At 51.6% G+C, this 27,952-nt stretch overlaps 3 protein-coding genes across 27 annotated transcripts in view; 2 read left to right on the top strand and 1 right to left on the bottom strand.

Moving 5' to 3' along the window:
- The window catches only part of CAMK2G (calcium/calmodulin dependent protein kinase II gamma), a 55,559-nt gene extending 51,366 nt beyond the window's left edge, over window positions 1-4,193 (top strand). For 13 of the 17 annotated variants that reach the window (XM_077124887.1, XM_077124872.1, XM_077124878.1 and 10 more), the window contains 2 exons: window positions 1,433-1,677; window positions 2,140-2,269. In XM_077124887.1, the coding sequence (XP_076981002.1) occupies window positions 1,433-1,665 (233 nt within the window). In that variant the 3' untranslated portion in view covers window positions 1,666-1,677; window positions 2,140-2,269. The other 4 variants (XM_077124885.1, XM_077124883.1, XM_077124888.1 and 1 more) reach the window with 3 other exon arrangements.
- Window positions 4,194-4,481: 288 nt separating this feature from the next.
- NDST2 (N-deacetylase and N-sulfotransferase 2) lies at window positions 4,482-12,834 on the top strand. Of its 3 annotated transcripts, XM_077124896.1 has the most exons (17): window positions 4,482-4,816; window positions 5,437-5,534; window positions 6,359-6,420; window positions 6,928-6,967; window positions 7,059-8,400; window positions 8,596-8,683; window positions 9,008-9,162; window positions 9,348-9,533; window positions 9,802-9,930; window positions 10,063-10,245; window positions 10,338-10,434; window positions 10,777-10,900; window positions 11,026-11,200; window positions 11,387-11,557; window positions 11,684-11,793; window positions 11,999-12,101; window positions 12,200-12,834. In XM_077124896.1, exons 5-17 carry the CDS (start codon window positions 7,396-7,398, stop codon window positions 12,323-12,325), a joined length of 2,652 nt encoding a protein of 883 aa, XP_076981011.1. In that variant the 5' UTR covers window positions 4,482-4,816; window positions 5,437-5,534; window positions 6,359-6,420; window positions 6,928-6,967; window positions 7,059-7,395; the 3' UTR covers window positions 12,326-12,834. The 3 variants fall into 3 exon arrangements, with proteins under 3 accessions (XP_076981011.1, XP_076981012.1, XP_076981013.1); XM_077124897.1 differs by lacking the exons at window positions 4,482-4,816; window positions 5,437-5,534 and having other exon boundaries at window positions 6,006-6,420; XM_077124898.1 differs by lacking the exons at window positions 4,482-4,816; window positions 5,437-5,534; window positions 6,359-6,420 and adding an exon at window positions 6,454-6,843.
- Window positions 12,835-12,953: 119 nt separating this feature from the next.
- Window positions 12,954-27,300, bottom strand: ZSWIM8 (zinc finger SWIM-type containing 8). Of its 7 annotated transcripts, none has more exons than XM_077124890.1 (26): window positions 26,763-27,300; window positions 24,379-24,532; window positions 24,021-24,115; window positions 23,650-23,822; window positions 23,370-23,477; window positions 23,157-23,238; window positions 22,902-23,022; window positions 22,298-22,499; window positions 21,975-22,150; window positions 20,607-21,600; window positions 19,702-19,833; window positions 19,382-19,561; window positions 19,098-19,281; window positions 18,792-18,890; window positions 18,111-18,235; window positions 17,446-17,686; window positions 17,190-17,348; window positions 16,860-17,088; window positions 16,398-16,687; window positions 16,019-16,242; window positions 14,969-15,457; window positions 14,582-14,741; window positions 14,278-14,454; window positions 13,997-14,116; window positions 13,564-13,674; window positions 12,954-13,431 (listed from the first exon to the last, which is right to left on the bottom strand). In XM_077124890.1, the coding sequence occupies exons 1-26, from the start codon at window positions 26,968-26,970 to the stop codon at window positions 12,971-12,973; spliced, it is 5,694 nt and encodes a 1,897-aa protein (XP_076981005.1). In that variant the 5' UTR covers window positions 26,971-27,300; the 3' UTR covers window positions 12,954-12,970. The 7 variants fall into 7 exon arrangements, with proteins under 7 accessions (XP_076981005.1, XP_076981004.1, XP_076981009.1 ...); XM_077124889.1 differs by having other exon boundaries at window positions 14,558-14,741; XM_077124894.1 differs by having other exon boundaries at window positions 14,582-14,632; window positions 15,334-15,457; window positions 26,763-27,299.
- Window positions 27,301-27,952: the final 652 nt, after the last annotated feature.

Here is a 27,952-nt window from a genome sequence, read left to right on the forward strand (position 1 = left end):
CTGCACACCTTCTCCTCTTCCCAGTTGCCTGCTCTTCCCTTATTTTACCTGCCTGTCACATCCCTGATCTGCATGCTTATTCCTTTTTGCTCCAACGATGGTCTTAAAACTAGAACCTCTGAAGGCAGAGCTCCAGATCCTGTGTGCACTCTGAAGTCTGACAGATTCCAGAGTTGCCTCTAGGCAGTGCCAGTCGCCACAGTTAGGTCCCCTCTATTTTTTTAAGCCGTGCCCTTTGCCAAGAGGGCTTGGAAGCCATTTGAAATTAGGTTGACATGATCTCTATTGCAGATTTCACAATGAAGGAAATTAAAACCAGGATAAGAATGTGAAAGCAGGTGAACAGGGCACTCTTGGTGATTGGTGGGATTGGAAGTTGTGGTGAGGAGCCTCCTGAGTATCCAGCGATGGAGAAGTCTTGGATGGGAAAGCCGGGACAGAAAGATGGGGGGAGTTACACCTTGGACAGTCTCAGGGGGATATGAAGTCGAATCATTCATTATCTCTTCTCTTGCCACCAGTCACACATCTTTAAGATTTCTTCTCTCAAAGACACTCCCCCCTCCTTATTTTTTACTCTTTTTCACTTTATCTTGGCCGTCCCCATCCTTCCCTGAGTTTCATCATCTTAACTGTTTTCTCTACTGGCTGCTGTGTCTCAGCTGCAAATGTAAACCCGAGGCTATCTGAATAGTTCTTTTAGCTAGCAGCAATTCCAGAGCTTATCGGAGCTCTAGGGAAGGGCTCTGTATAACACTTGAATTGAACTATAATGTGAATCTCAATAAAAACAACCCAGTTTGCACAGTGTATTCTGATCACGGCAATCCAAATGCTTTTGTCTTTTCCCCAGAGGATCCTGGAAACCCTGAGCATATTCTGAGCTTGATGCTTTGGGGACTCTATGTTGACTCTGGTGCCTTTTTTCTTTCCTTTCTTTGTTTTTTAATCATGCCAGTTTTGAGTGTTTTAAGTTCATGATTTTTCTGTGTGGCCCTCATCAAGGACAAACCAACTCTTATGAAATCTAAGCATCAGCCTGGCACACTGGATAGACCATAGGCTTTAAGAGTCAGGGAGTCTTGAGTTCAAACTTCGTGTGATTTGAGCAAATTAGTTAACCTCCTTGAGCTTATTTCCTTATCTTATAATGGAGACAAGAAGATCAACCAAAGAGTATAGCTTATGCATGTAGAACTCTCAGCACACTGCCTGATTAAAACAGTAGCTGCTATTATCATTGTTACCCAGCTTTCTCTTCTTTTTGGATAATGTGATGGGGTATCCTCAGCTCTGGCGGTGATATGGGGACTTGGAAACCCTCTGAACGGTTGCTGGAGGGTGAGACTTGGAAGTGCGGGCTGGGAGGAAGATGCCCAGATCCCCAAACCTGATGCCCCTCCTGCTTACCGCTCTGCCCTGCCCCCTGCAGTCCTATCCAAGAACAGCAAGCCCATCCACACCACCATCCTGAACCCACACGTTCATGTCATCGGGGAAGACGCTGCTTGCATCGCCTACATCCGTCTCACCCAGTACATCGACGGGCAGGGTCGGCCTCGTACCAGCCAGTCAGAGGAGACCCGGGTCTGGCACCGCCGGGATGGCAAGTGGCTCAATGTCCACTATCACTGCTCAGGGGCCCCTGCCGCACCGCTGCAGTGAGCTCAGCCACAGGTGCACCTGGGGGAGGGAAGGGACATGGGGGGGTGTCAGAGGAAGTTGGGACATGGCATTGGGGGATGGAGGTGTGGGCCATCCCAGAGTGGCGGCAAAGGCTGGCAGTATAGTTGTAATGAATTATGCTTTGAGGTCAGTTATGCTTGGGTTGGGCTCCTTGACCCAAATTGGGTGACCTTGGACAGATTACTCCCTCTCCCTAAGCCTCAGTTTTCTTCACTGTCAAAAAGAGGGAAAGAATGGTGCCTACCTCACTGAGTTATTGTGAAGGCTAAATAATTGCACTTAGTAATTGCTCACCAAATGTAAGGCAATGTTATATTTCAACTTTAGCTCTTCCTCATCCTCTACCTTCTCAGGTAGCCTTGGCCACGTGATAATGTCCCTAGAACTTATCTGTGTTATGCTTATTGTCCTCTGTTCCTCTGTTCTGTCCCCACGTTCTGTCCTGTTTGACAGGGGCATTAAGAGATCCCAGCTGGAGGTCGAACCTTTGCAGCCAGTGGCTCTGGAGGGCCTGAGTGACAGCGGCAGTCCTGTTCGTCTGAGGTTTAAAACAATTAAATTACAAAGCGGCAGCAGCCAATGCACGCCCCTGCATGCAGCCCTCCCGCCCGCCCTTCATGTCTGTCTCTGCTGTACCGAGGTGTTTTTTACATTTAAGAAAAAAAAAAAAGAAAAAAGATTGTTTAAGAAAAAAAAGGAATCCATACCATGACGCGTTTTAAAATCACCGATAGCCCTTGGACTGGCAAGAAGGCAGGAGTTTGTATGATGCCCATCCTGGCATGAGCAGCGGGGTCACCCACCAGCTCTGAAGAGGGGAGCTCAGCTTCTGGCCCCCGTGGACTCAGGGGGACCAGACAAGAACTCTGACAGAGCTTTGGGGCCATGACGTGATTGTAGACCCTGAGGTGGCCTGCCTGCCCCAGGCCTAGAGATGGACTTCTTCAGAAGTTGCATAGGTACCTAGAATGAGGCTGAAGAGAGCACCGTGGCCATCAGACCTACTTGGGAGAGAATGCAGAGCTCCCAGCCTGCTACGGAGGCACCTGAGAAGCAGTGGCCTAGGGACTGAGAGCCCGGATGTTGCTGTACTGTTCCATTTAGTGTAGGAGGGAAGAGAATTGGTGCTGCAGAGTGTGTCCGCCATGAAGCTGATGAGAAACCTCGTGTTAGTTTGACATGCACTCACTCATCCATTTCTATAGGATGCACAATGCACGTGGGCCCCAATATTGAGGCCTGATTCCTGCAGCTGGGAAGGGGAAGGGGTTGCCACTTTTCTTCATGTTTTCTTATAATTTAGCAAGAAGAGAGCCAGGCCCTAATTAGGGCTCCCCCTTGCAGCTTTTGGCAGTTCTGTTTCTGTACTGATTTGGACCATCTTTGTCTTGACTTTTCATGGTGGTGGTCCCTGTGCTGACCCTCATCTGGGCCTCGGCCCTCTGCCAAGTGCCCTTATGGGATGGGAGGAGTGAGGCAGTGGGATAAGAAGTGGTGGTTTCTATGCATTCAGGCTGCCCTTTGGGCTGCCTCCCTTCTTACTTGTCCCTTGCTGCACGTCCATCTCTTTTCCTGGCTTTGAGATTGACTTGATGGCTCTGGCAAGAGGAGATGTACTCTTTAAAGAGGCCTCTTTACTGACCAACTAAAGTATAAACTTACTGCTGGACAATCTGCATGGGCATCACCCCACTTCCCACCTGCATGCACCCAAAAGAGGTGTCCAGAGTTACTGCCCCTACATTCATTGTCTTTCTCTGTGCTCAAGGAGTCCCATTCCAGGAAGGAAAGATCTATAAGCAGATAGAGGAGACGATAATGGAGGAGCGATTGGTCATGGCCTTGGCTTCCCCAAAACAACCATGCAGAGTTGTCTGCAAAGATATCTGTACTTTGGGGGGAAATGGTGTGTAGACCCCAGCTCCTGGGACTACCTTCAGGAGGCATAGGAGCCGGGGGAAAAGGCAAAGCTACAGGTTTACCTTGGAGCCAGCCAAGAAGAAAGAACACTCACCGGTGCTGGTGCTTGGATTTGGCCAAGCTCCTCGGAGCACCTCATGCATGCCCCAGCCCCTGGGCCCTTACCTCTTTCCTGCCCTGCAGCCTGCAGTGCCAGCACGCAGACACCTTCACCACAGGGTTTGGATTTGCTGGCTTGAAGACAAATGGTCTTAGAGTTCTTTGAGACCCATAGCTTCATAAGGCTGCTCCAGCCCCACTTCTCTTTAGCATTCTTTTTCCTCTTCTGGGGCTAATGTCAGCATCTATAGACAATAGACTATTAAAAAAAAATCACCTTTGAAACAGGAAATGGAAGGCATTTGATGCAGATTTTTTGCATGATGACATAGAAATAATTTAAAAATAGTGTTTGTTCTGAATGTTGGTAGATCCTTCATAGCTTTGTTACAATGAAACCTTGAACTGAAGATATTTAATAAAATAACCTTTAAACAGTCCATCGTGTTACTACTGTTGGAGGCTAATAGCCAGTGGCTTAGATTTTAGCAGCGTGGGTTACAAGGGCCCACTTCTGGGCCCACTTTAGAATGAAATTTCCTCATAAACTCTTCAGTCTCCAACCTGTCCACCGGCTACTGAGGAGTTGGGTGGGGAGGAAGGATTAAGCAGTGGGATGGGCCTCGCCCTGCCCGCATCAGGGCCCGCCCCCAGCCCCTCAGTGGGCCGGCCCGCCCTCCCCCTCCGCAGGGCTGAGTGGACGAGCCCGTACCCTCGGCCCGCCCCTGCTCCGGTAGTCGCGGCGCCGACGCTGGCCAGACTGTGCCACTGGGCTGGGAGACGGGGTGTCCCATTGCGGGCTGGCGGGGAGCCCGCGGTCCCGCAGGCCGCGGCTTACCTGACAGCTAGGGGAGATCGTTCGGCTTACCAGCATCTCGGCCGCGTGGCTGCCAGGGCTGGAGTCGGCGAGGACCCGAGCGGGTGCCGAGAGCGGCGGCGCGCCGCCTCCCCCCCGGGTGGGAGCGGTGGTTGGGCCCGGCTGCGACCGAGCGTTCGCCTGGATATGGCGGAGCCGTCGCGACGCGGCCGGAGGCCCGGAGAGCCGGGAAGCCGGGCAGCCCCGGGACGCGGCGGAGCCCGGGGACAGCGGAGACGCCGCCCACTCCGCTGGGTGAGCCGCCCTTGAGGAGAACCCCCACCTCAGAGTGTGGTCCCCACAGACGGCCGCCCTCAGATCCTCGCTTCACAGACTTCCCCTCGGGGTTGCCACCATAGCCACCCGCAGGATCGTCCCGGGCGGCCTCTCAGTGCGGCCCAGTGCGCCCCTCGCCCTCGGCCCTGTCCACTAGCCTCCCTCGTGGCTGCCCATCGTTCTTTGCTCGCCCCCTCACTGCGGGGCTTCCTCCTCCCCTCGGGACTCTCCGTGCCCGGTGCCTGCCTGGATGTCATCATCCCAGACGCTCCTCAGCGCGCCCCTTGCCCGTCACCTTTAGTGCCCCACATTCAGTTCCCTCCTCATATCCACCTGTGATCTCATATTTCTCATCAACATAGCCCTTTCATCAGTGATTCCCGGCGTCCCAGCCTGCCTTGCCGGTGTCCCCAGTCGGTACCCCCTCCTCCCACACACCCCCAGCCTTCACCCACCCCTAGTAGTATTCTTAGTCCCAGCCCAAGCCTGGATGACCCTTTGGTTTTTTCCTCATCAAAAACCTCTCAACTGGACTCATCTCCCCATACCCCCCAGCGTTGTTCCTCCTTCGAATTGCTTGGTATTGCTGCTTTTCCTAGGCATGAAGCTAAAATGCAATGTTTAAGAGCACAAGTTCTGCAGCCTGACAGGCCTGACTTTGAATCCCACTTCCTCCATTGACCGGCTGTGATCCTGGGCAAGTTACCAAGCTTTCCTGGGCCTCGAATTACGCATATGTGAAATGGGGATAATAATAGTACCTACCTCATAGGTCTGGTTCGAGGATTAAATATATGTAAAGCTCTTAGAAGAGTGGTTCTCAATAAATATTAACTATTATTATTAACATTATGAATAATACACTCTGAGTATCCATTAACCTCAGTAACTTCTCACTACTGTGTTTTCCCTAAAGAGTTTCTTCTAATTCTTAGGATTCACCCCTTCCCATCATCATTTTGATCCTTTCTCCTAGCTCTCTTCTTGTTGTCAGTTAATTTTACCCAGGCCAAAGGTGGACTTTTCTTAAATCATCTCTCAGTTCTAAAGGACTCTCTATCTAATCACCTCTGAGATGTGCATGTATTGGTGGGCGGGGGGTGGGGGTGGTGGGGGTGGTGGAAACAGTAGAGAGGGATTACCAGCAACTGGCTTTCCTAGGGGTGGCTAACGCGGGGAGAGTGGCAGTAAAGCTTCCAGAAACAGTCTTTTTAAGAAAAAGAATTTTTAAAAGTCTCCAAATTAAGTCTCCTTAAAACTCTATTTTCTTACCATACTGTTGTTACTCTTTCTGTCTTTTGTTGTTTGGCACTTAAGCTCCTGTTGCTCTGTGTCATCCAGCCCCACTTAGTGCTCTGTTTTTGTAACAGAACTCTGAATTTTTCATGTCTCTCTAGGCTAGCTCAGAAACCGCTCTGAACTGTTAAGGAATGGGGGAGTAGTAAAACTTAGGCTTAGTTAGAAAGGAGAACTGAAGTGGACGGAGAGGGACTCTGAATTTAGCTCTCTGGCTTTTCTCAGGTTCCAGTGATGTGACGTGCTCTGGGACTGCATTGGTTTCTCCTCTCCTGACGCTGGCACAGGTGAGGTGAAGGGCAGGAGGTGAATGTCTTTTCACAAGCTTTAGATATGAGTACCCAAGTTTTGGGCTTTGAGGCTAATCAAATGATTGGCTAGCAGCCTCTCTCTGCTTAAATTCCCCCACTGTAGTGTCCACCTGACTGCAAATTCGTTAGCACTGTTAGGCTGTGATATTGGCATTGATTGATAGGAAAGATTAATAGACTCATGAGTTCCCTCTTATCTGATATTTCGTTGGTACACGAGACTTCTGGGGCTTTCCATCCCTCTATAGAAAGACCAGATCACTGGCTGGCTGGCCAACTGCTCAGTCAGGGGCTGGGAATTCATTTCCAGCCTCCTGGGTTGTTTGGCCTCTTGTTGATGGTAGATTTGTTCCCTTCCAGCCCTTGAGTATACTTGTTCCAGCTCTGAGCCTAGCTTAGGTAGGAGAATGTGGACAGTATTCTAAGAAGGGGAATGAACTGTGGATCAAGATACAGGACTTAGCTTGTGTTCTTCTTCTGTAGGAGCTTGGTTTTGGATAACAAATCATTCAGTGACCAGCAGGTAAGAGAGATTGCGGCAGCTGCGGTGGTGGTGGATAGATTAGTAACAGTTTCAAGGGGAGAAGTAACCAAGGAATTTCTCTGTCTTGCAGATAGTGGGGACAGTGATTGTGAACTTTGCTGACCTCTGATGGAAGGAGCTCATCCAGGGCCTAGGGTGTAGCCTGGCCGGATTTGTAACCTGAAGCCATGGGCCAGAGTGCCATGGTGACCTGAGACCAATGGACTCTGTTAGGTTGCCCCCTGCTGTCTCTTCTCCCTCCCCTACCCTATACTAAGGGTACTTGATTCCACCTCTTCAGGGAACTGAGGGAATCCCTTTCCCCTATTTTCCCCTCTTTCTACCTTCCTAAGAGAACCCCAGCCTATAGAGCTCCTACCTCTCCCATCCCCTGAGGTGGTTCTCATCCTTGCTTCCCTTTCCCCGCCATGCTCCAGCTGTGGAAGGTGGTACGCCCAGCTCGGCAGCTGGAACTGCACCGCCTCATACTGTTGCTGATTGCTTTCAGTTTGGGCTCCATGGGCTTCTTGGCTTACTATGTGTCCACCAGCCCCAAGGCCAAGGAACCCTTGCCCCTGCCCTTGGGAGACTGCAGCAGTGGTGGGGCAACTGGCCCTGGTCCTGCACGGCTTCCAATTCCACCTCGGCCCCCCAGGCCTCCAGAGACAGCTCGAACTGAACCTGTGGTCCTTGTGTTTGTAGAGAGTGCATACTCACAGTTAGGGCAGGAAATTGTGGCCATTTTGGAGTCTAGTCGTTTTCGTTATAGTACTGAGCTGGCACCTGGCCGAGGAGACATGCCCACACTGACTGATCATACCCGTGGCCGCTATATCTTGGTCATTTATGAGAACCTGCTGAAGTATGTCAACCTGGATGCCTGGAGTCGGGAACTTCTTGACCGGTATTGTGTGGAGTATGGTGTGGGCATCATTGGATTTTTCCGAGCCCATGAGCACAGCCTACTGAGTGCCCAACTCAAGGGCTTTCCCCTTTTTCTACACTCAAACCTGGGGCTCCGGGACTACCAAGTGAATCCTTCTGCCCCCTTACTACATCTTACACGTCCCAGCCGCCTGGAGCCTGGGCCACTGCCTGGTAATGACTGGACCATCTTCCAATCCAATCACAGCACATATGAACCAGTGCTTCTTGCCAGCCTCCGGCCAGTTGAGCCACCTGTGCCAGGACCGATGCCTCGCCGGGCCCGACTTCCCACTGTGGTACAGGACCTGGGGCTGCATGATGGCATTCAGCGTGTGCTCTTTGGCCATGGCCTTTCTTTCTGGCTCCACAAACTTGTCTTCGTTGATGCAGTTGCATACCTCACTGGCAAGCGCCTCTGCCTGGACCTTGACCGCTACATCTTGGTAGACATCGATGACATCTTTGTAGGCAAGGAAGGTACCCGCATGAAGGTGGCTGATGTTGAGGTCAGTCTTTCTTTTTCCTCACTCATATTTCTTTCCTTGGAAGCTGTTTGCAGCTTTGGTCCTGTCAGTCTTCTTGATTATAAACTTGTCATAGGTACTCCCTGCCTTTTTCAGGCAGGAAGGACAGTACTTCTCATTTTTCTCCTGCTCGGTCTGCTTTCTACTGATTTCTCATGTCCCTGCTTCCTTCCCTAGGCCCTTTTGAGCACCCAGAACAAACTCAGAACCTTGGTTCCCAACTTCACCTTCAACTTAGGTTTCTCGGGCAAGTTCTATCATACTGGTGAGCTTATTCTCCTGCTTCTTCAGCATATTAATCTTAGTTTGGTTTATCCCTTCACTATCCATCTCCCTGGGCAGACAATTTGGAGAAAATGAGCATGGTTTGGGGTCAGACTTCTGTGCAAAGCTAGTAGTGGGCATGAATTTAGGTTAGAACAGGTGGCCGGAGGGCAGGTTGGCAGTGGGGCAAATAGAAAGTCTTAGGTGGGTAGGGTAAGTAATGTCCCAGGAATGGAGAGTAGTCAGTGTTTTAGAACAAAACAGAGCACAGGGGCTGTCTGGCTGTGGTCATGGGTGGGTACCAGTGGTCAGTATGTGATCATAGGGACAGAAGAGGAGGATGCAGGGGATGACATGCTGTTGAAACACCGCAAAGATTTCTGGTGGTTTCCCCATATGTGGAGCCACATGCAGCCACACCTGTTCCACAATCGCTCCGTACTGGCTGACCAGATGAGGCTCAACAAACAGTTTGCTCTGGTGAGACCCTTGGATCCTTTCCCCATACTTTATCCCAAAGACAATGCCTCCTTTGCAGCCTTCCCCTAATGGGATACTCTTTCCTTACCCTTTCCATTTGTCTTTCTGTGGAGGCATCCCCACCCTCTTTACCCTCTGCTCCCCAAACCTCACCAGGTCCTGGTGAGAGTCTGTGCCATTCCCAGGAACATGGGATTCCCACGGATCTGGGGTATGCTGTGGCCCCCCACCACTCGGGCGTGTATCCCATCCACACGCAGCTCTATGAGGCCTGGAAATCTGTGTGGAGCATCCAGGTGACCAGCACTGAGGAGTATCCCCATCTCCGCCCTGCCCGCTACCGCCGTGGCTTCATTCACAATGGTATTATGGTAAGGGACTCCCAATACAAGTTTGAATGAATTTCTCAAATTTAGCCTCCAACCTATGTCCAGTCACCTGCCAGTCCAGTTTCATCCACTGATAGGTTGTTGTGGAGTAAAAAGTCATAGAGCATATAACAAGAGCTTTATTGCCATAATCTCAGGCTGAGTCCTCTACAAACCAAGGGAATTCCAGGGCTTCAGGATTTTTGTCCTTATCTAATTCTTACTTTATCTTTTAAATTTCATCTATCCCTCTTTCCCCTTTCCCCTCCAGGTACTCCCCCGCCAGACCTGTGGTCTCTTCACTCACACAATCTTTTACAATGAGTATCCTGGAGGCTCCCGTGAACTGGACCGTAGCATCCGAGGTGGAGAGCTCTTTTTGACAGTGCTGCTTAATCCGGTAAGGTGCTGAGAGGAAGGGCTTAAAGATTGGAGAGCCAAAGTGTTTGCAGGCAGGGGCTTTTGCTCACCCAAGGCTCATTCTGTGGTAAGGTAGGCTCTACAAATCTGACATGCAGGCACCCCCTTACAGATCAGCATCTTTATGACCCATCTGTCCAATTATGGAAATGACCGGCTGGGCCTATACACGTTTGAGAGCCTAGTGCGCTTCCTCCAGTGCTGGACACGACTGCGTCTGCAGACCCTTCCTCCTATCCCTCTTGCACAAAAGTACTTTCAGCTCTTCCCTCAGGAGCGAAGTCCCCTTTGGCAGGTAAGAATAGAGCTCAGGCAACCAGAGACAAGATGGGTGTAGAGGCTGGAGGGAAAAAGAGGCTTTATCTGATACTTTGGCCTTCCCTTCAGAATCCCTGTGATGACAAGCGGCACAAAGATATCTGGTCCAAGGAGAAAACCTGTGATCGGCTTCCCAAGTTCCTCATTGTAGGGCCCCAGAAGACAGGTAAATCATCCTTAGTCAATTTCTCTTGCCCTCCCTTAAACTCAAAGGATTCTTTTGCCAAAGAATTCCCTTCTCATACCCACCCAATCATCAATCCTGTCTTGAGAGACTGATTCTTCAGCCTAGTTGTACATCATAATCACTGTTGGAGTTTAATTTTAAAGATTGGCAAGTGACTGATGCACAGTTGAGAAGGTTGAGAACTACTGTGGTTAACACTTCCCTAGGCCTCTCTTGTTCATTCCTTCTTTTACTCTGGTTTGGAGTGGGGGATCGGGGTGGGGGTGGGGGAGTCCTTCAAGCTGGCATTTTACAATAATGTGGTCTTTGTCTCTCATTTAGGGACCACAGCTATTCACTTCTTCCTAAGCCTGCACCCAGCTGTGACTAGCAGCTTCCCTAGTCCCAGCACCTTTGAGGAGATTCAGTTCTTCAACGGCCCTAATTACCACAAGGGAATTGACTGGTGAGCTAGGACCCCTCGGAATGCACTCACTTTCTCCCCAAAAATACCAATTCAGCTTCCACCAGCAGATACCTCACCCCTTCACTCTTCACAAATTTATTTGCCTTCTTTTTGCTACTTCCTAGGTATATGGATTTCTTCCCTGTCCCTTCCAATGCCAGCACTGACTTCCTATTTGAAAAAAGTGCAACCTACTTTGACTCAGAGGTTGTACCACGGCGGGGCGCTGCCCTCCTGCCACGAGCCAAGATCATTACTGTGCTCACTAACCCTGCTGACAGGGCCTATTCCTGGTACCAGGTCTGCCTGAAGCCAATGGCATATTGTTGCTTACGGGAGGGAGGTGGTGACTACTAGAGAGGAATGAGGGTAGGGAAACTAAACTTGGGAGAGCTACCTATGCTGTTTGATCACCAGATCAGGAGTAAGGATGGAATAATTCTGTCAGATCACCAATCCCTTCCTTTCCTACTCCTTGTCCTTCAGCACCAGCGAGCACGTGGAGACCCAGTTGCTCTGAACTATACATTCTACCAGGTAGTTTCAGCTTCCCCCCACGTCCCTCTGGCACTTCGCTCTCTGCAGAACCGCTGTCTTATTCCTGGCTACTACTCCACCCATCTACAACGCTGGCTGACTTACTATCCCTCTGGACAGGTACACAGTCCCCCAGGAGCCTTCACTGGGAAGAGGAGAGGAGACAGGGCAGTGTGTGTGGGTGGGGGTGGGGGTGGCGGCTTCAGCCCAGAAGCTTCTAAGGAATTCACATCCCTGTTTCTTTAGTTACTGATCCTGGATGGGCAGGAGCTGCGTACTAATCCAGCAGCCTCAATGGAGAGCATCCAGAAGTTCCTGGGTATCACACCCTTTCTGAACTACACACGGACCCTCAGGTGGGAGAGCCTGACCTGGGGAGAAGTCTTTTGGGGAAGTGGGGAAGCAGATTGGAAGAGACATGGATTTTTCCTGTCTCACAAGCCCTTTAATCAGGCAGCGAGATCTAACATGTATCCATGTTAGCTGGGAGGGGTGGTGTGTATTTATGAGGCTTGGATTTCTTTTCTCTCTGCCACCTAATGGCTTCTTCTTGTTGAGCAGGTTTGATGAGGATAAGGGATTCTGGTGCCAGGGACTTGAAAGTGGTAAGACTCGTTGTCTAGGCAAGAGTAAAGGCCGAAGGTATCCAGATATGGACTCTGAAGTAAGTAAATGCCTGGGACAAGATTTCCCTCTCAACCTCCAGTATCTGATTCCATATCATATTCCTTACAATTTCTGTCCTCATTTTCCTCCTGATAGTCCCGCCTTTTCCTTACGGATTTTTTCCGGAACCACAATTTGGAGCTGTCGAAGCTGCTGAGTCGGCTTGGACAGCCAGTGCCCTCCTGGCTTCGGGAAGAACTGCAGCATTCCAGTACGGGCTGATGTCCCAGCCTTTTATACTAGCAAAAGGCTCCTGATTCCCTAAGGAACAAACCCAGAGCAGGGCCTGCTAGGGAGATTAGAGTGGTCTGGCCACCCCCTCTTCTACCTCAGTGGCCCCCAGGCCTGGGGTGAGTGAGAAGGGAAGGGCATCCTTTTCCCATAAGTCTGGGTTCTGGTAATATGGCTTCCCTTGGTGCCCCCCATCATGGCACCTATCACCAGTGGTCTTGGGAGGTGGGGAGAAGTGAAATGGTCTAGGTAGGGTACAGAGGAAAATATTAATCCAATGATTCCCCTCATCATCCCCAACAGTGTATCTCTCTATACCTGTCGATGGGAGGGACCCCTTGCTGTGGGAGCCCTTTAATCAGGCAGCGAGATCTACCTGTGACCCAGCCTCCCTAATGTCATTCACATTGAATGGGATGAGGCTGGACAGTGGCTCATAGAGCTAAGTATGAGCCCTAGCTGTGGGCTAGAAATGTCCTTAATAAACATCCTTATTTTTCTGTTTTGTCTGCCTCACTGGGGTGGGAAAAGCCTAGAATACAGCAAGCATCAGGCTCTTTCTCCCCAGTTCAAGGTTCGTCTGCACCTGGAGAGAAAGAAGGGAGAAGCCCAGGCAGACTAGAATAAAAAAGGAGTTTATATATTTATAAATGCCAAATAAATACCAGAGGCCACCCAACGCCCCCTCCCCAACAGGGTTCTCTCCCCCAACCCTAGGCTTCTAGGGTCTGAGACATCTTGGCCCCAAGCTACAGCCCATGAGCAGCTGCCCGTCTGGGTGACCAGCGAACTGAGTGGGGATGATCTGTCCAGCCAAGATTCACTTCCCCTGTGTGCGGGACCCCCATAGCCACAGGCCTGCGTCCCTGTATAGGGCCCTAGGGGGGCCAGACTCAAGGGGAGAAGGTGGTCATCTCGAGTGAGACCCGCTGCCACAGCTCCTTGGTCTGTTTGCTGCGCTTGAGGTTCTGTAGGATGTCGTTGAACTGCATCATGCCCATGGGCGTCAGGCAGAAGGCGCTGCGGGCACTGCGGATCGCATTCACAAAGTCGTCGTAGTCGGCAGGGGTCAGGTGGATCAAGCGATGGTGGATGTACTGGAGGAGGACGTGAAGAGGATGAGCCACGAGGCACAGAACTGGGACCCCTCCTCCCTTGCATGCTAGGTGATCTGTTCCATGACTGCCCAGAAGGTGCTCCACCCTGCTGCATACTTCCTAGGTTGTCACCTGCATGTATGCCTGCTGGCAGCGCTGCACCAGTTGGTGGAAGGCCGGGGCACGCAGGTGGTTGTGGGCATGAGCGGGGCTCAGCCGCTGCAGCGTCTCCATGACGATCTCCTGCAGCACAAACGGGCTCAGCACCCCCTTGGCTGCCCCCACACAGAACTGGTGCACGTAGTTCACTCCTGGGGGGCAGGGGGAGGGGCATGAGACGGGGGTGGCCACCCCTGCCCTAGGGACCCAACTTTTATCTCTCAGCTCTGGCCTGGCAGAGAGCCTCCCTCCACCCAAGGAGCTGAGTTAACCCCCTGCCCCCCGCGCACGCACACATACCCGACCAAGGCCTCAACTCTGAGCAAGAGCTAGGAAGGAGGTCTGGGATAGGAAGGTGGGGGGAGCGGGTCGGGGGGGCAATGGTCCTGGGGAGGGGAGGTGTTACCCAGCTTTGCTGCCAGCCCCAGCAACCATTTGACATCATCAGTGTATGGGGGGGAGCGGGAAAAGTTGTTGGGGTGGTCATTGTGTGCCCGGCGACCCAGCATCTCCAGCGCCAGCATTCCTGGGAGAGAAGGATGAGACCAAGGTAGGAATGCATCCTCTTCACCCTCTTTCCCTGGTACCTGACCACACAGTAAACAAATGCTACTGGATGTGGGGAAGTCATGGAGAGCCTCTGGCACAATTGCAGGTAGGGGCACAAAAAGGGAATCCCCCTCTCACCAACTCGGTAGGCAGCGTGCAGGTGGTGTAAGCTGTGTGGGTTGACAGGCTGACTGTGAGTCTCCTCCTCAGGTGGTGGAAAACCGCCGCTCACCAGAGGGCTGGGCTGTGTGGTCAGGGCTGGCAGCGAGGCACCCTGGATGGCTGGAAACGTGGAAGCTGGATGGACACTGCTCACTGAGGGTGGGATAAAAGCCATGTGAGAAACTCAGAGCCCAAAGAGGGGCAGAGAAGATTCCCTCCCCACTTCCCCTGCCCAATATACCTCCCCTCCATTCACCTGTTCCCTGTCCCCACAACTCACAGGCCACACTGGTGGGCAGTGGGAGCCCTGGCTCTGTGTGATAGGGATGTACTGTGATGGGTGCCATGGAAGGGACGGGGAAAGACACAGCAGTGGCAGCAAGTGAGGGGGGAGTCACTGAGTAAGGATACTGAGCCCCCAGGAATGCAGGATGCACACCCTAGAGGCAGGGGGAAGAAGCAAAGGAAAATACCAAGTTATATTAGTATGTCTCTCCTACTTTGTCTACAACTAGACTTCTTAATTTGGGCTGGGTCCCCCAACTCCCACAACCTCACCAGGACTCTTGAACAGCCTATAATTTTCCCACAGTACCCTACTCCAACCCCCCATGAACTCCCAGTGTTCTCCCATTTGCCCCACTTGCCAGCAGAATACTGGTCTCACCTGTGGGTATGCAGAGCTGGGCACGGGGAAGACGGCAGGCCGGGGTATATGAGGCATAGGGTGGGCAGGGTGAGCTGGGTGGGTGAGGTACTGAGGGCTGCAGGGCAGATGGGGCTGTAGAGCAGTATAGGGGTGCAGGCCAGGGGAGTGGCCATGCCCAAGTCCTGGACCAGGATATAAACTGGACCCCACTGAGATGACTGGCACCACTGTGGCTGCTGCTGTCACTGCTGCTGCCGCCACCGTAACTGGCTCAGTCCCCGGGCCCCCCCTGCCCTCAGGCAGCCCCCGCCCAACCTCCCCAGCTGCCCTGATCCCATTGACACTACAGCTTGTAGCCCCTTCACGGGCTGTGGATGAGCCACCTGCTGTTTGCTCATATAGCCAGAACCACTGGTGAGCAACCTCAAACAACACTTCGGGGTACACGCCCCCACCCTTAGCCGCCTCTTCCACTGCCATGCAGGCCTTCTCCAACATCAGGTTATCCTGGAAGGGAGGGGCACAGAGGGTTAAGGAGCAAGAGCTTCACCTAATATATCCCAGGGATGGTTTCAGATGACATTCCAACATCTCCCTCAGAGTTGACTGGTTCCCAAGGAGGCATGAGAGAAGCTGGGGCGAATGCTCAGAGCTAGTGAGCAGTGAGTGCTTCACACAAATACTGAACAAATACTTGCTGATTGATCAGTAGGAATGAAAACCCAGATTTTAGTCTCAGTTCTAAACTAATTAAATACCCCCCCCCATCTAAATCCCATCAACTATCTCCTTGAAGCCTTCTCTAAGTATCCCATTGGTGATTATCTTGATCCCTAAACTATGGCCTCCATTTCTTTATTGCAAAATAGGAATAATCCTAACATAAGAGTTATAAGGTGAAATGGAAAGATGGATATGAAAGTACATTAATGGATATGTAAGGTAAAAAGGAAAGATGGATGTGAAAGCTTGCAAACACTAAGATATGGGAATCAAGAACTGGGCCCTCAGCTTTCCCCATGCCCAACCTCTCTACCCAGATGGCTCCCAGATTGCCTGTAGAAATACCTGCTCCTTGCACTGCACCAGGGCCCGCTGGATCTCATTGGGGTTCAATGCATGGGCATGAGGCAGGCAGCTTAGGGCTAGCTCTGCTGCTGCCCTCACCATATTCGAGTCTCGTGCCCGTGATGCCCTGTCAGCCAGGGATGCAACCTCAGGGGGCGTCAGGTGCCCATCCCAGCATTCTACCAATATAGTCAGGGCTGCGCTGCCAATCTCCATAGCCTGACCTTCAGGAAAAGGAGAGAAGACCAGAATGAGGTTAGCATGGGCATCACTGGGGAGTGAGAATGGGATCTCTCCTTTCACAACAATAACTTCATAAACGCTCTCATCTTCATCATTTAATCCCCCTCCCATATCCAAATCAGGACATTGGATTTACCTGTAATCCAGGAAACATGGGAAGAATAGGTACGTGAGAGCCAGTTGGGAGAAACAAAGTTGTGCAGGCCAAGGGCATAAAGCCCAATCTCGAAGGCGCAAAGGTGCAGGTTGCGGTGAGGACCCTGATGGCCCCCTGAGGAAGATGGATGTGTGAAAATGGAAGTGCTGCTGTTGCCCCCTGCCTTGATCAGCACTGTCTTCGCCAGTTCGAAGTAGAAGTGTGCAGCTGCCTCTGACGGCTGATTGGGTACATGGGGGGCATGACTCTCGGGGCGACGGCCCTTGTACCTGAAGGGACAATGGTGTAGGGACGGGGATTGGGGTTTCTTTGTAATGGGTATCTGGGTAGATCAGGAAGGACCAGAGTAGGTAAGGACGTTGGGGGACAATGGGTGGATTATACTGGGGTTGTGGCTCTGAGGGTGGGCCAAATCAGAGATGGATATTTATTCCCACTGACCTGCCAACTTCAACTGTTTTGGCCCGGGCCCCTCCACTGGCGCTGGCCCGGCGACTTCCACTGGAGGATGAGGAACCCAGGGAGTCGGAGGAAGAGCTGCTAATGCTGTCACTGTCCTGTCCTCGACCCCAGGAGGTGGGGGCCCAGCCCCCTCGAAGTGGCCTTCGGCTTAGGGTGGGAGAACTATCCGACGTTGTTTCAGGGGCACTGCTGTCAATGCTGGCCATGCCTGACTCCCCAACACAAGACAGTCCCAGAAGTCATGAGAACTATCAGACTCCAGCCTTCAGGAATACCCTTCCATCCATACCATCCCAGGAGCTATCATACCAGTGTGCTTCTTCTTAGGCCGTCCTGGGGACCCCCAGCCCCGACCATTGTAGCCTCCACGACTGCCAAGTGCCAGGCGGCTTGGAACCTTCCCTTCCGGCCTTAGAGCCAAAGCTGCTTCTGGTGGGAGTCCCTCACAGGGGGAATGTGGGGAACTCTCTAGGTGGGAAAAATAGGACACTGGGATGAGTCCAGGAAAAGGGACCCAACATGGTTCCATACCGTTCATCCCCCCTGCCCAGTGCCCCCACCTCACCAGGCACATTCTTCTCTGTGAAGCCCTCAGTGGGGCCTGGCCCAGCCCCTGCCACACTCCCTGGCTGAGCAGGCCCTGCAGAGCCTGAGGTCAAAGGCTGCAGGGCCCCTGGGGCAGATGGACCCCCGTGCTTTGAAGGAGACCTCTGGCTGGCTGTGGCAGGGCGGCTAGATGAGTAGAACGAACTCAGTGTCTGTGGCTTATGGGTCTGACTCTCCCGGTCCAAGAGTTTGTCTAAGATCTGGAGGCCAGAGAAACAGTGACAGGATACATCTTTAGCTCTAATTTCCATTACCTTCTTTTCTCCTTTAAACGACCTAATTCTACCTCTTCCAGGAAGCCTTCCCCAAGTATAACTATAAGATAATCTAGAAGATAGGGGCTGGCTTACATTACTTAAGTGTCCTCTATGACACTTAAAAAGGGGCTGAGTATATAGGCAATTTGATAAATACTGAAATGAATGAATCAGTGACTTTATGTCTCTGCTTCCCTTCTACCCCAAGCTCACACACTCCTATAAGAACCATTGGTCTCTCCTTTATGAGGTGTCTCCAAGATTCCCCACTTACTACCTATGGTCAGAATAACACTTTTCTCATTTCTTAGGAGACATCAAAATTGTTCTCTCTGCCTGTCAAAGGCCTGGTACTTCAGTCCCTTACCTTCTTGAGCTTAGCCTGGTCATCCTTATAAGTGATCATTAGTGCCAGTGCCAGGTCACCCTTCTCCCGACGTGTGCCCTCACACAGGAGGGGATGCTCTGCCTCGCTCACTGTTGTTTTCATGCCTGTGAGAAGGAGGGGGCCTCGTGGGAACTGAGAACAGCCATAACTTCCAAGACAGCAAAGAAAATAGGCAAGACCTCCCCAGCCACCAGAGTGTGAAGTAAGGGGTTCTCTTGGCCCAACCTAAGGAAGGTCCCAGTTGCCAAAGTCTTGTTCTGTTTTTCAAGACCTTCATGATCTAGCCCACTCTACCTATTCAGTTTGTACCCATTACTTTAGGAAAATTGGGCTCTTCACTCACATGAACACTAGACTACCACTATGTCTTTATTCATGGTGTTTCCCTATTTAGAACTTACTGATCTTTTAACCAACATTCCAAATTCTACCATCTCCCTGAGGCCTTTCCCTCGATTTTTGTTTGCTGCCCTTTTTACAATACCCAATACCCAAAGCACACAATTTCCCCCCTCAGTTCTTGAAGATCTCCTAGGTACTTAGTTGGCTCATATGTGTCACCCTGGCTTTCCCTATAGAAACAGGGTCCATGTCTCATATGTTTCAAGGTGCTGGGCCAGACATTGCTTATAGTCATGCTCAAGACATGAACAAACTTACCCAAGGCAGCAACTGCTGCTTCAAATCCCAGCTCCTCATCCCCAGGCATCTCATTGTTCCAGTTGCGACTTGGGGGCCGGGAACCCGTGGGAGAAACCACTGGATGAAATTTGGGATAAGTGAGGCAGAAAGAAGTGTCACAGGAAAGAATGAAAGGGAAACCAAGACCCTTATCATCCCAGACCTACCCATGAAGGTACCTGGTGGGTCCTAAAGGCGATTCAAAGCCTTGGGGCTCTTGGTTTTTCCTTAGAGAAAGCTACCCCTACTCCAGTTCCCCACGTGCTGTAGAGCCAGGCACCATACCTGGAGTACAGAGAACGTCAAAGATGAAACTGGCCAGCATGAGGGGCAACACAGGCCGATAGTCACAGAGTGTCCCTTCCCGGAGCTCCTCTGCCCGGCACCGCATGGTGCTCATCTCACTCGGCCCCAGAGGGATCTTCTTGAGCAGGGCGGCTACCTCAGACTCCTGGTATGCCAGTTTCACCTGGGAGCACAAGAAGGAGTTCAGACCTCTAGTACCTCAATGGAGATCAAGGGTCAAGGCTCTAAAAAATGAGATACAAGGCTCAGATCGGTCCTCTGACCTCCAAGGCCTTGGTAGAAGCTGGCGGCCGCTGTAGCTCCAAAGCAAACATGCCAACTCGGAAGGCTAGGTTGTGGTGCTCTGGACGCTCACTTAGCACTGTTAGCAAGAAGGCTGCCTTGGTCAGAGTGTTGGTAGCCACCCAGGTTTGACGGCTTGTGGATACCTTGTTCTTCTTGCCCTAGAGAGAGAAGCACAGGGAGGCAGGCGGATGAGTCTGACTCATCTTGGCAGAGGTAGAAGGAGGCTCTCACTTGGGGTAGGGCACGGGAGAGGATCAAGGGTGGGGTGGGGAAGGGAGGGGACAGGGGTCTCTCTCACCTTGGCAGGGGGCGGCTCTACCTTGAGGTCGGGTGGGTTGGCTAGCAGGTCCTGGGCAAGCTCCACGGTGAGACGGGAGGCCTCATTGCTGTAGCCATGCGCATGCAGGGCCTCAGCACAGGCAAATAATACCTGGAGAGAGGACATGGGCACCAGACAGACTGAAGCCCCAACTGCCAGGAGCAGGACACTGTGCTCACTCACTCAGCAAACATTCCTTGAGCACTTGCTATATATTGGGCCCTGTGCTGGTCTTAGGTCTATCTTAGGAACTCAAATCTCAATTAGAGGGAAAGACATATGAACACACAAGCCAGTACAATGTTGGCTACTATCGTGAAAGGTTAAGAGGGGAATCGGTGGGTAGGACACCTCACTAAGATGTGGGGTGAAGGGCAATATGAGGGAAGGCTTCCTGGAGGAAGTGAGTTCTAAGATCTGAGACCTCAAGAAGGAGCAGGAGCTAAGGCAAGTGAGGGAAAAGCACTCCACACAGAAAGGCCAATCTGTGCAAAAATGTGGATGCTAGAGAAAGCATAGCACACTATAGTAGTGGTTCAGCTGACTGGAGAATAAGGGACAAAGTAACTAGAAAAGGCTGGAGAAGCAAAGATCAGATCAAGTGGAATGTTACAGGCCATACTAAGGACCTTCATTTTTATCTTATGGGCAAAAGGAAACCACCAAAGAGTTTTTAGCAGGGGAGTATCACAATCAGACATTTTAGAAAACTCAGTAGAATGGAAGTAATGAAGAGAATATACAGCAGACAGTGAAGTCAGTTAGGAGCCTGCTACAGGATTCTACTAGTCATGCTAATCATCCTGATGCTCCAGATGGCCCCATCCAGCTATAGCTAAAGCGCACCCAGCCCTCCTGACTCTACCCCCTCAGAGTCCCCTCACCTCCATGCGGCTCTCCTGTTCCAGTGGCTTCAGTCCGGCAAATAGGTCATGCTCTTCCCCAGCCCCACCCTCCGCCTTCTCCTCCTCGCCCCCAGCCCCGTCCTGGGCATTCAGATAATATGCCTGGTAGTCATCATCATCTTCTCCAACTGTAGGGGCTGCCTCTTTGGCCTTAGGGAGACCATCGCCACACTCATCGGTGGAAGGGAGGTCATCCTGGGTACAGATCTCCCTGGGTAGGAGACCGGGGGGGTGAGCAGAGGGTGTAGGAAGCTCAGGCCCCTCTGAGAAGTACACACCACCATCTTCTTCATAGGTATCTGGGGGGTCAGGGAGGAAGGTAGAAGGGCCTCGGGGGCCACCAGGAGTAGGGCAGGGTGGAGGGCTCTCAGGGAATCCACCAAAGGTGCTGGCCTCAGCACCCAGGGCCAAGCTGCTGTCATCCAGGCTCATCTCTGCTAGATCTGGTTCCAAGGAACTGTCTTCACTGCTCAGCCGTCGCTTGCTCCCGCCGCCTGCTGAGCCCTTGCCCCCACTGCCAGCCCCGCCCAGTGCCTTGGCTTTGCCCCCACCTGAACCCATCTTATGCAGGGCTTTTTCTACCCCCTCAGTTGAGAGGCGGCGGGGACCCCGCTGTGACGAGGGAACCCCCTCACCCAATCCCTTGCGCTTGGCCCCAGGCTCTTTGGGCCGCACAGCTGGCTCAGTAGGAAGAGGTCGGGGCCGGTCCCTGGATTCCTCCAGGCCCCCTGAGCGGGAAGTGCCTGGTCGAGGCGGCAGGGCCCGGGCCCAGCACAGTGCCAGCTTCCGATCAGTGCCACTGTAGGTGACACCAGGAAGTGGGTAGGCCTCTTCCCAGTTAAAGTAGCAAGCTTCCACCGCTGGCCGGAAGCCAGGAAAGAGCCGCTCCAATGTCTTCTTGTGCTGCCCCCGCTTCACATTCTCAATCACCTTCAGTTGCCACTGGCGCAGCTGTGCACACAATTCCCGGCGGCTGTTGGAACAAGGGGCAGGAGGCTGTTGGGAGGCTACTCTCTGCGCTGAGAAGGGGAAGGAGGTAATGGAGAAGGCATATACTCTGGGAATCAGGCCATGTGGAAAGGATACAAGGAAGCAGTTCCTGAGCCAATCCCACAGACATCAGTCCCAAACTCAAGAAACTGTATAAAGTGGGTACTATTTAGGGGAGGGAAGGAAGTCTCTTAGAAAACGGACCCATAAACCACTGGTAACTCTTAAGTGCTCAGTACCCTCACTTCCCCAGACCAAGATAATGGTATGTCTGTGAGTGTACAAGGAGATATGGGCTTGGTGTGTCCTGGGCTGGCCCACTCTCAGTGCTGTGGTAAGCCAGGGAAAAAGACTCACCGCTGGGGACTGAGTGCAGGGTCCAACACAGCCAGCCTCCACAGTGTGACCATCTCGTCACACATGCTGGCACATGCATGTGCTGCCACCTCGGACTGCCCATTGCTACGGCCTGTGTGCCCACTGGCGCTGCTGTGGGAGGCTGAGGTGCGCACACTATACCACCAACCTGTTATCTGGAAACAAAGAGAGCTATGAGATGCACCTAGTAGCCCTGAGAAAGACAGAGTAACCCTCACCAGGGTACATGTCAGAAAAGGGGAATGAAGTTAAGGGAGGCAGAGAATGAACAGGCATGGGGTTCCCCAACTCTAGAGGATTACCTGCTCATAGGTGAGGCACTGGTCAGTGAGGATTTCCAACAAGGGGGCAGCATTGCTGTCCCTCCGCTTGAACATCTCCCGCACAATGCTAAGCAGGTTCCAGACACCCTCTGGTTCCCGGCCCCTCAGAGGGCGTAGCAGACATGCCCATTCAGCAGCGGCGGGAGGCTCCGTGGAAGACAGATACATGGAATTTACATCACTGCAAAAGTAGCAGAATAGAAAATGATGACACTAAGTTGGGGCTGTTAATAAAGCAAATGAAACAGGGCTTTGACACAAAGAGGTGCCTCACCCAAAATACAGAATATGGGAAAAATAGGATGACCATGATAAAAATTCATAATTCCCTCTCTGCCTCAGTTTCCCTATCTCCCAAAGGAAGAAAACAACTCTTGCTCTAGCTAGATAAGAGCAGATCACCATGTGGCTGTATAAAATTATCATCATGCACTGATACCTAAGTGAACATGTGAGCATCTTCTGTACTAAGCCAGTGTAGGAATAAAAAAAGAGATGTGGGTATTAATAGAACAAAGACCTGTCAACAGCCTGAGGGGTGCATTAGTTCCACCACATATAGGTATGAAAAGATCCAGTTTACCTGAACACCACAGGGGAGGGGCCACAAAATTTGTGGAGTGTCTTCTTGATGTTGTCGGTGAGCGTGGACTCATCTAAATACCAAGTACTCTGGTCTGAGGCGGAGGGCCCTGCTGTGGGGTCTGGGGGCAATAGGTAGTCAGTCACCTAGAGATAGGGGCCTGGATTTGCCTGTCAACAGCAAGCTTTTAGTAAATGTTATTCTATACTTCCAGCTTTCTTTCTTCCTACTGTACGTCTTTTCCACCACACTTACCTGGGGCTCCACACACTGTATTGATGGCTGTTGACTGGGAGGAGAGGAGTTCATCCAGGAGACGCTGAGCTGTGGGGAGGATCTGAGGGGAAAAGGGACAAAGGCAGAGAGAGCAAGAGACAGATGAACCCCAAGGAGGCCTGGGTCCAGGAGGAAGGCTTTAAAAGATCTACAGCTACTGTTAATCAGGCAGGGTGTGCCAACCTCCCTCACCTGCTGAGGGAGCTCACTGATGAGGTACTGAGCAAACTTCTGCAGCTGGTCCCTCTGTAGCCGTGACAGGGACTCTGAGACTGGGGCACGCAGGCAGACTGCAGAAGCCTGAAGGGGACACAGAGAGAAATTATGGAACCTAAGAAAAACCTTGCTGGACTGGGAGCTAGAGATAGGTAGAGTAGGGAAGGCCCTGGGGTTCATACTGTAGCCAGGCATAGAGCAGAGAAGGGGAGAACAGAGTATAGGACAGGGATGGGATAAATTGGGAGGGCCTCACATTGTGGATGCGGAAGAGACAGAGTGCCACGACGTGGGTGCACCATTTGGCTCCAGCCCCACAGGTACAGCTGCAGGAAGTGACCCGGCAGCGATCGAACATCACGGCCACGTTGTAGGCCCCTTTTGGGGGGACCATCTGAGGAGGCACCACTGTAGCACTCAGGTGGAACCCTGGTTAGAAATATGGACATTGTCAGGGAGACCTGCCAAAACATGGGTCCCCATCCTTGACCCTGGTCCTGCAGTTTTGGACCACACATGGTTGGAAAGAGACCCAAACAACCTACTCCAGCTTCTCGCAGTAGGACCTTACTCCAGAACACAGGGGACTGGAAGAACAGGGGGTGCCACAGGGCATGTTCGATTCACCTATCTGCAATGGATCCTTCACAGCCCTCATACGGAAGAGCTGATCCCCTCGCTGGAACTCGTCTGCACTGCCATTGGCCAGGCAAGAATACAGCCTGAGGGTGAAAAAGAAGACATAGCCACAACTCAGCAAATAACCTTCAACAGACTCCAACAGAGACCACAATGTCGGGGCTCTCTCCCCAGCGTAACACCCTCTTGGGGAAAATCCCAGGCACTCCCCTCCTCCCCTTGTCTTCCTTTCACCACAGCCCCAAATAGAATATCTCCTTTGTTCTGGGGGAAGCCAGCAGACAGCATGGGATATTAGGATCCCACTCCCCACCACTGGTCCTTTAGTTCCCCCTGTCCACCTCACCGAATATCCTCTTCGTTCTCAGGGAAGCTCCAAAAAGCAATTCGGAGCTGTAGCTGCTCAGGCACTGGGGGGTAAACTTTCTCTACCACTTCAAATGGGATATGAAATGCCACCTGCTTTGCCGACAGCTCCACCAATGGAATCACCAGTCCATCTTTGGAAACAAAGGTTGGGGTGGGGTGAACAGAAGGAAATATGAATAAGGAACAGGATTACTTGAAGCAATGTTGGTGCAACATCTTGGGCCCCACCTTCACTACGAAATAAGTGGAGACCTGGATGAAAAACTAAGAAACTCTCTTTCCAGAATTCACTAGCCTTAACCTGGAGAAGGGAGATGGACAATCCCCAACCCTCAGCCTGCTATCCAAAGTCTGAACAGAAGATCTCAGAGATATTCCAGGAAACTGCTGTCCAGGCAGCTGTATTCCAAGACCCTGGCAAGTGACCCCTCTTGCATGGCTCACATCTAATTTCCCTTATATCAGGAGCACTTTAGATTCATCTTACACTGTTAATGTATCTCCTCTGGCATTCTCCACTCTGACTGTTTTTTTACAATCCCTTTTTCTCTAGCTGACTCCAGGACCCCATCTAAGGAAGGAAGATAGGAAGAAGCCCAGAAGAGTCAAGAGAGGAACTCCAGAAGCAAGAGTGTTTGCTTGCCTTTGGCACACCTGAACCATGCTGGAAGCCTAGTAGGGAGAAAGATTATCCCAAGGGAACCTAGCTGCTACTCCCAGAATCATCTGGAGTAAGATGGAGTTACTACTCAAGAAGATTCTCCACACTGTTTCAATAAAAAAAAGCAGTGCTAACACAACAGAGTGTGTACATCACCAAACTGCAAATCAGATTAGAAAACAGACCAGAAAATCATGGAGCTGAATGAAGCCTTTTAAAAAAAAAGGCTTTTTTTTTTTAATTAAAAAAGTGGTGGGTTTACAGAACAATCATGCTAAACCTCTTCTTTTACAAGTGAGCAACGAGGGTAGCCTGGGGTGCAGAGGGGGGGGGCTGGGTGGAAATGCCATGCTTTCCCAGATTTTAACATGTCTAGATAGATACCAATTCAGTGAAACTCTTTGCCACCATGACTTCAATTATTACCCCAAAGTGAGGGCACTCTAAATGCCAAGGTTACCCACACATGCAAATATGAAAGAAGCAGGGAGGCCTTCAGAAGACCTATAGTGAAACTACCCATGATCTGTATGTGTGTGTGTGTGCATGCACACATGGCAGGTGCGCTCTCTCCAATTAAAGTTAAATACTACTACTCCTAAAAAGTGACACATGCAAATTTCTTTCTTTCCCAAAAGGATGCCAGAAACCTCTGCTGGGCAGTTCTGAAAACAAGAATAGGAATGACCAGAGTAGAATGACACAAATCCCACCCTTAACTTCTTAAAAAAAGGAAGATGAAGAAACTCAGTCTCCATGGAAGCCTAGGACAAAAACTGTACCATGAGAAAGGCAGGGAAAGGATGTGATGAGTTTTGATGCTTGTGAAGCTTCTCTTGTCCATCACTGTTCCTTCCACCCACTTTAATAAAAATAGAATTCTTCTCCACACTAATCAGTTTATTTACTGAAAGACCCAAAGATGAAAGAAAGTCACAGCAAAAAGCAGGGAAAGTATTTTATAAGGAGAGCCCAGAGACAATTACCCTCACTCTTTCACAGACCCCAAATGATGAAAAGCTAAGGCTCCAATCCAGTGGTCCCAGCCTTGGTTGGCTCTGACAGATGTTCATTATAGCCAGGAGACACTCTGGTAGAAACCTATGGACTATGGAATCTCCTCTCTCAGTACAGTTCACCTCCACTTTCCTCTGGGTGGGACCCCATCCTCTTGGTGCAGCAGGAATTGGAGATAATCAGCCTGAAGCAAGAACATCCTAATGCACTTTCCAATGACACACTTCAAGTCATCACTTCTTCAGTATTTCCGGACACACTTTCGCCCCTGCCCAGATTCCCTTCTCTACTTTGATTTGTTTCGTGCTGAACTGTAAGTATTCCCAACTTAGAAATCTGAGTCCCTCCCTAACCACAGTTCTAAAGCAAAGGTACGACAAAAGATCTACTTTCTGTCACTAATCCTATCCAAACAAGGATTTTTTCTGCCATCCCTCCAACACACACAAGCACAGGCGCGCGCGCACACCTACACGCTAGTGTCGAGAAGACCGAAAGGAATGAGCCTGCCCAGGCCCCCAGAATGCCTTGCCTTAAGCCGGCCACCCCAGGAGGGCCGGAAAAGGGAGTCCTGAAGTTCGTTTTAAACCTGGGACAGCTCCCGGTCCCGGACAGCTCCCAAGCAAGGCCAGAGCAGGGCCTGCCTACTCCCCACGCTTCCCACCACTGCCGCCCACCCTCACCTCGCATTCTGGTACCGCCACTGCCACCTCCGCCACCGCCGCCAGTGGGAGAATTGGGCCCCGCTGACTGTTTGCGCCATCCCCGCCAGTTCTGGCAGAGGCTCTCGGCCTCGGAGATGAAGGAACAGAGCGAATCCTCCTCAAAGCGGTCCGAATCCTCAAATGAGAAGCGCTCCCCGTCCTCCCACTCCGCGAACATCAGCTCCATGGGACCCGCACCCCCCGGGGCCGGGTCCCCCCCCGCGGATCCGGGGCCTGGGCCGCCGGCCGGGGAATGAGGGGAGGCCCGGGGCCTGAGGGGCGAGCCGGGGCTGGGGGTGGCCGGGGCGCTCAGGGCGGCCGTGCCGGGGGAAAATCTCAGGCCTGGAAAATATACGGGACCCAGCCTCGCCAAACAGCGAGGTGCAAACGGGGATCGTGGCCAGTCTCCGAGACTCAGGGCCCGGGCGAAGCTCTCGGCAGCCGGGGCCTCTAGGTGGCTGCGGCGCCGCCTCCCCCATCAGCTGATCTGAACTTCCGGCCGCGCCAGCCACCACCACTTCCGCCTTCGCGCGCTCTGGAATTCGGCCCCGTACGGGCGGACGGAGGGGACAATTTTGTTTAATTGCTGCATTTCCTGCTTTTTTTCTCGAGCCCATCCTCGGACACCATAAGAGGAAACCAATCCCCTAAAGATATACGAAACAACTACAGATCCCGGCAGTAACTCGGTGTCCATAATGTCCCCAAGGAATAAGCAGCCGCCATGCACGCTGGGAATCGTAGGCTGTCAAGAGACAACACAAAAATCATTGGATGGAGTCATTGTCCTAACTCCCGATAGGCCCCGGGACCGTATCACTTTCTGGGAGTTGTAGTCCAGAAGATTACATCCAAAATGCTTTTCATGGGGTCTAATTGGAGAAGCATTAGGAAGACGGGGCATTCGGTTTCAGAAAGTTGTTGTGCTGGTTGTCAGTGAGGCCTTAAGAGTCTAGGGATTTTAGCCTTTTTTTGTGCCGTGGAGCCTTTATTAAATAATTGCAAAGAAAACCAATTATATTGAAATAGTTATCTAGATATTAATATAAATTCGTTACATAGGAGAGCTTCTTTGCACATTAAATAAGATCAGCAGCAAGCATAACGAATATCATTTTGAAACTAGTGATGAGAATATTTTGAGATGCTTACAACACATGTAGTTGATA

This window comes from Tamandua tetradactyla, chromosome 13 (assembly GCF_023851605.1).
Source record: "Tamandua tetradactyla isolate mTamTet1 chromosome 13, mTamTet1.pri, whole genome shotgun sequence".
Classification (NCBI taxonomy): domain Eukaryota; kingdom Metazoa; phylum Chordata; class Mammalia; order Pilosa; family Myrmecophagidae; genus Tamandua; species Tamandua tetradactyla.

What these genes read in the sequence shown, in the direction of transcription:
- NDST2 (XM_077124896.1), top strand. Translation starts at nt 7,396, where the DNA reads ATGCTCCAGCTGTGGAAGGTGGTACGCCCAGCTCGGCAGCTGGAACTG. An exon ending in TCAACAAACAGTTTGCTCTG is followed by an intron (nt 9,163 to 9,347) that starts GTGAGACCCTTG and finishes TGCCATTCCCAG; the next exon opens with GAACATGGGATTCCCACGGA. An exon ending in TGTAGGGCCCCAGAAGACAG is followed by an intron (nt 10,435 to 10,776) that starts GTAAATCATCCT and finishes TCTCTCATTTAG; the next exon opens with GGACCACAGCTATTCACTTC.
- ZSWIM8 (XM_077124889.1), bottom strand. Translation starts at nt 26,970, where the DNA reads ATGGAGCTGATGTTCGCGGAGTGGGAGGACGGGGAGCGCTTCTCATTT. An exon ending in CCCTCCCCTGTGGTGTTCAG is followed by an intron (nt 22,500 to 22,901) that starts GTAAACTGGATC and finishes CTACTTTTGCAG; the next exon opens with TGATGTAAATTCCATGTATC. An exon ending in CCTGCACTCAGTCCCCAGCG is followed by an intron (nt 21,601 to 21,974) that starts GTGAGTCTTTTT and finishes TTGTTCCAACAG; the next exon opens with CCGCCGGGAATTGTGTGCAC.